Source organism: Tupaia chinensis, unplaced genomic scaffold, assembly GCF_000334495.1.
Source record: "Tupaia chinensis unplaced genomic scaffold, TupChi_1.0 Scaffold000434_1, whole genome shotgun sequence".
NCBI classification, from domain to species: domain Eukaryota; kingdom Metazoa; phylum Chordata; class Mammalia; order Scandentia; family Tupaiidae; genus Tupaia; species Tupaia belangeri.
In genome coordinates this window covers 60,252-65,883 of record NW_006159939.1, presented here as the reverse complement: position 1 = coordinate 65,883, position 5,632 = coordinate 60,252, and the positions used below count along the sequence as shown (strand labels likewise).

At 37.6% G+C, this 5,632-nt stretch overlaps 1 protein-coding gene across 9 annotated transcripts in view; it reads right to left on the bottom strand.

Moving 5' to 3' along the window:
- Window positions 1-6: 6 nt before the first annotated feature.
- Window positions 7-5,632, bottom strand: part of C2CD5 (C2 calcium dependent domain containing 5) — a gene marked incomplete at its 5' end in the record, with an annotated part of 63,802 nt that continues 58,176 nt past the window's right edge. For all 9 annotated transcript variants that reach the window (XM_027774433.1, XM_027774434.1, XM_027774435.1 and 6 more), the window contains 3 exon segments: window positions 7-560; window positions 2,144-2,290; window positions 5,236-5,426. In XM_027774433.1, coding sequence (XP_027630234.1) covers window positions 429-560; window positions 2,144-2,290; window positions 5,236-5,426 — 470 coding nt within the window.

The window sequence follows — 5,632 nt, the reverse complement described above, 5'->3', positions numbered from 1 at the left end:
ATCAGACTGTTTGCTCTCTACCAACTTGGGGAAGTCCTTGCTTGGTGTTTCAAAATTACACTAGGGTAGCTATCTTAGTTTCCTGATAATCTTCCCATTTCATTTTTCTAAATTATGATTTTATTAAAATCGACAAAATATAAATAGTTTCCATCTTTGCTCTAGTTCTCTTAGAACTTTACCTTAACTTATGAAAGGGTGAAAACCCAATTGGTGCCTGTCTGTCTAGACTAGACAAATAAAACATCCAGATTAGAAAACTCTCATGCCTCTGGAGAGTCCAGACAAATCATATCTTCTCATAACATACCAATTCTTTCTTAATTATCTTGAACTAAGTCCAATTTTTTTCAAGTCTACAAAGAAAATCAATGATGAAATAATGGAGACAGATGAATTCCATTTAGTTAAGCTCTTTTGAATCTTCTTCAAGTGGTCACCTCTCCTCCAGTACATAGTGGCTGGCAGTTGGCAGGGGGCTGCTGGGTTGATACCACTTCTAGGTCAGATTCACGAACAAAAACCACCGCATCCCCACTGACGTTGATAAGACACTGTGCCTAGAGGAAAGCGAACAGCGCAGGTTTAGTTACCCTCAACAGTGTGCCCGTATCCTTACGTGACACAGGAGGTAGTGCTGTATAGCCAAAAAAGTATAGGTTTGTAAATCACTAGGAAAAAACAGACAACCCTTTTGAAAAATGAGAAAAGGTAAGAAAGGCAATTCATAGAAGTCCATAAATGTGTAAAAAAAAGAATTCAAGCCTATTATTAATCAGATATGCAAATTAAAATGACAATGACAGACTATTTCATATACATTGGCAAAAGAAAAAAAGCGTAAAATTTGGCCAAGACATGGGGCAACTGCAATTCACTTAACAGTGTTGGAGGAAATGGAACCACCCTGGGAAACAATCTGGCAATATCTCATAAAGCAGAAGATATGCACTTTGACCCATCAATTTCACTTCTATATGTATGAAGACATTTTAAACTGTGGAATATTCATGTCTGAAATACTATATAGAAATGAAAATAAATAACCTAACACTCCCTCAGTATAGGTACATCTCATAAATGTCATGAAGAATTAACAAAAACAATTTGAAAAATGATATAAACATGATAAAACCATTTGTTTGATTAAAGAATGTGCACAATAATCTCAATGAAAGGGAACTTTGATAATATCTGTGAAAATTACAGATATATTACCGGTATATGCTTTGACCTAGCAATTCTACTTTATAAAGAATTCTCCCTAAAGATATACCCACACTTGTGCTAATCACTTACACCTCACCTTATTCTTACAGCACTGTACATATTAGGATAACATTTCCCAGGGGACAACCTAAAAGTTTGTCAGCAGAGAACTAGTTAGAGAAATTCTGGGTGATCCGTATCGTAGAATGTTATGTGGTTGTAACAAACAATGAGGATGATCTTTATACCCTGAAATGGAAATGCTACCAAGAAAAATTAAGTAAAAGAGCAAGCTGTGGAACGGTGTGTACAGTAATACTACCATTTATGTTAGAAGGGGGATTAAAATATATACTTGCTTGTATGTATCTAAAAGCTCTTTGGCATACTACATACTTTGGAAGGTTATATCCATAGAAGTAACATAAAAAAACAAACAAACAAAAAATCACAGGGCCAGCAGGTGGCATAGTGGTTAAGGCACTGGACTCTTACGTGGCTGTTCAAGTGCCAAACCAGGTGGCTTGAAAATCACGCCAGGCATTATGTGTGTGCCCAAAATCCCAGGAGGAGAATGGAGAAGAAGGCATTATGGCGTGGCCATCCCTACCACCCCGGGGGCGGATAACTTCTCACTTTCCCTCTCAATGTCTCTTTGTCTCTCTCTAGCAAGCCCACGTGCCCCAAGGCAAACACTCGGGGGGGAAAAAAAGGCAGCAAAAAATATCACCAACTTTGGTTGCATATGACGGTTACTAAGGTAAGAAAACAGTATCTGACCTATGTATGTCCACGGTCATGATAAATTCATTAAAATAGGTTCTAGGCATTTGCAATCAAAGAATTGTGAAGAATAATTCCTTTAGGAGGGGGGTGGGAGCAGGCAGTTAGGGGGAGATTCCCAGAGTCTCTGAGATGTTTGATTGCATCTCACCTGGTTTTTGTTCGGATTCTCCATGAAGACACACTGCTTCATTATGTAGGAGACAACGGCATTCCCTCCCAGTGCAGCGACGTGTGCTCTCACCATCGCAAACACTTCAGCAATGAAAGCGTGGAGAAAGCCACTGACGCCTCCTTCCTGCATAATTCACAGGAAAATCATGCTACATATGTACATAGGAACGCTTATAAAATGTCAAATACATGTTAAAACATCCTAAATTGTCTTAATAGAACGGATAATTTCAATTCCCCTCATGATGAGGATTTATTGCATGAACAAACAAACGAATTTTACTGAACACCTGTCTGGGTAGGGATTTATTATCCTTGTTTTACAGATGATGAAAATGAAGCTCAGACTGTAATTTGCTCATGTCTAGCTAGGATCATTACATCCTAGTTAGCAAATGGCAGAGCAAGAATTCAAACTGTGCCTCCACCTTCAAAATCTTCCTCCATCAAATCATATTCATCATCATTCAAATAAATTGATGGCAAACATAAGCAAAAAAAAAAAAAGAAAAAGAAAAAGAAATCCCTGCTATTCCTACCTCTCATTAGGAAACATGTTCCAGTCTCACTGGCCTCTGTGTCAGTTTCTCAAGTGTACTTTTCCTCCTTCAGGTCATTACATATGTTCCCAAAGGCTCCCCACTCAATTTCCCAAAGGGCACTCTTATGCCATTCTCAGGTCCCCGTTTAACTTCAGGGATTACTTCGCTGACTGTCAAATCTAAATTAAGTTCACCTATCATATTCCCTGATGGCCTCTGATTTCTTTTATTACTTATCATCCCCAGTAGTTATATACTAGTTAAATGATTATTTATTTCATGTCCACTGGGCTCCAGCTCCACTAGACTGCAACTTCCATCAGGTAGGAACTGCATTAGTTTTGCATACAACTATATACTAATACCTCATTCAATAGGTATGTGTAGGAAATATTTCATACTTGTCAGGGAATAAAATTCAGTAATTCCAATTTTTTTTTTCCCCTGTGTTCAAATACAAGCAAAACAGAAACCAAAGGCTAGTTTAACTATAAGCTTAAAATGCTTTTATGGGGCCAGCAGGGGGCATGATAGTTAAGGTGCTGGATCCCACATGGTTGACTCTACAGTTCCACTCTGGACCCAGAAGCTTAAAAACACACTAGGCGAGGACCAGCAGGTGGCATGGTGGTTAAGGTGCTGGATACTCGCACATGGCTGACTACAGTTCAGTCCCAGACCTGGTGGCTTGCTTTCTCACTTTCTCTCTCTCTCTGTCTCTCTCTGGTCAAATTTAAAAAAATGAGTGAAGAAATAAGATTAAACACACACACACACACACGGCACATATGTGTGTGTGCCTCTGACTTTTTGTTTTATCTAAAAACTTAATAAATCTTTAAAAAAATCCATCTAATAATTAAAGAATATGTCAAAAGCCATGCCTTCATTTATACAAACACACTGTTTACTCTGTGTCAGGTACTCTGCCAGATGCAGGGAAGTAAGCACGATATTAAAGAGAGTATGCAGGGGACCAGCAGATAGTATGGTAGCTAAGGGCACTGGACTCCCACATGGCTGAACACGGCTTGAGTCCTGGACCCGGCAGCTTACTTTCTCACTTTTTCTCTCTCTCCCTTCCTCTCTAGTTAATAAAATAAAATAAAATAATAAAATAAATGAAAAGAGAGCATGCAGGGAACCAACAGATGGCATAATGGTTATGTTGCTAGACTCCCATATGACCAATCATGCTTTGGGTCCCAGATCCACAGGCTTGAAATTCATGCTAGGCACATGTGCATGCAGGACAAAAATCCTGAGAGGAGAATAGGGAAGGGATTGTGGTGTGGCCATCCTCCCTGTGGAGTGACTTCTGGCTTTTCTGTCTGGTGAGTGCATGTGCCCTCTAGCAAAAATCTCTCTTAAAATAACAAAAGAGCACATGTAGGCTGCTATATCTAAGGAAGTCTACAAAAGAACTATCTGGTGAAGCACTAGAAAAAAAGAACAGCTTAGTAATCTTTATAATGAACATACTTAAAAAAAAATGAAACTGCTGTTAAAGTAAAATCTGAAGAGATTATTAGGTTTTCTATCTCAGTAATTAAAAATTTTTTACTCACAATACTAATTTTTTAGCAAGCTGTTCCCTAACACCACATACAATATAAATACAATGTTTTTTCCTGAGTCTAAACTTCTGGATTAGGAAAGACACAAAAGTCTGACTGATTCTGAACTTTAACCACATCAAGTGGTCAATGATACCACCATGTGGTAAGAACTTGAAGAAATGACATTCTCAGACACCGTTGGAAAGGATGAAAATGAGCAGCTTAATTCTTTTTCAGAAAGAAGAAAAAACAGAGTTGAATTCCATAAAATATTTCCTTAGACATATCTATAATATCATCCTCTATTATTGCTAAGTGTGATTCCTTAAAGTTGTTATTTAAATATATTTTAGGCAAATAACTACTGAGAAAACTATGCTGTTTTTAAGGCTGTTTTAAACCTTATTAAACACAGATAAGTTTTTGAGAGAGAAATTTTTGCTATGAGGCATGTGCATGTGCCAGAAAGACAGAGACAGAGAGACAGAATGCAAAAAATCACTCCCTGCCTCCCCTGGGGGAATGGCCACATCACAATCCCTTCTCCAATCTCCTCTGAAGATTTTGGGCATGCATACAAACACACCTGGCCTGAATTTCAAGCCACTGGGTCAGGGATGCAAACCATAGTCAACTACGTGGGAGTCCAGAGATGCAACCATTATGCCATCTGCTGATCCAATAAATGTATTTGTTTTATTTACAATCAATTTTAGAATCTAAAATTCCTAACAGTAAGTGGGTTTAAACCTAACGTAAGTCTTGTGGTAATACCACCTTCTATATGAAATGTGGTACATCTAATATAGAACCAATCCAGACAGGCTATTAATAATATAAATAAACAATCAAAAAATAAATATCATCTATATTTATAAAAATAATTTCTGGCAAAAAAATTTTATTTTTTTTTAACTAAACCTTTAATCAGAGAAAATTAAACAATGAAATAGCTTCTATAAAATTACCTCACGAAGAGAAGTAGTTTCCCTAATAAAAAACATGTTAATTATCCCAAGATATTTAGTTATTTTTGCTCCAGGTATGAAAGAAAGTGGTGTCATCTTAACAACCCCAACTGTGGAATTTGCACAAGGTGGAGCAGCGCGATTCCGGAAATTTCCTTCACCCATCGGACTGGCTTTTTCGACTGTCACGGCTAAAATTGGAAGAAGGAAAAAAAAAACATTAAGGACTGATGCTAGTGAATCCATTGTTCCCTAAGTTTTCCAAATAAGTGGTGACAACATTCAGCATCGGTGAGGCTAAGCCATGTCATGAGAGAAATTAACATGCACTGCATGCGATTAAAAAAGACACAGAAAGAAAAATGGAAGAGGAAGTGCTGAAATGGAATTCTTTTGG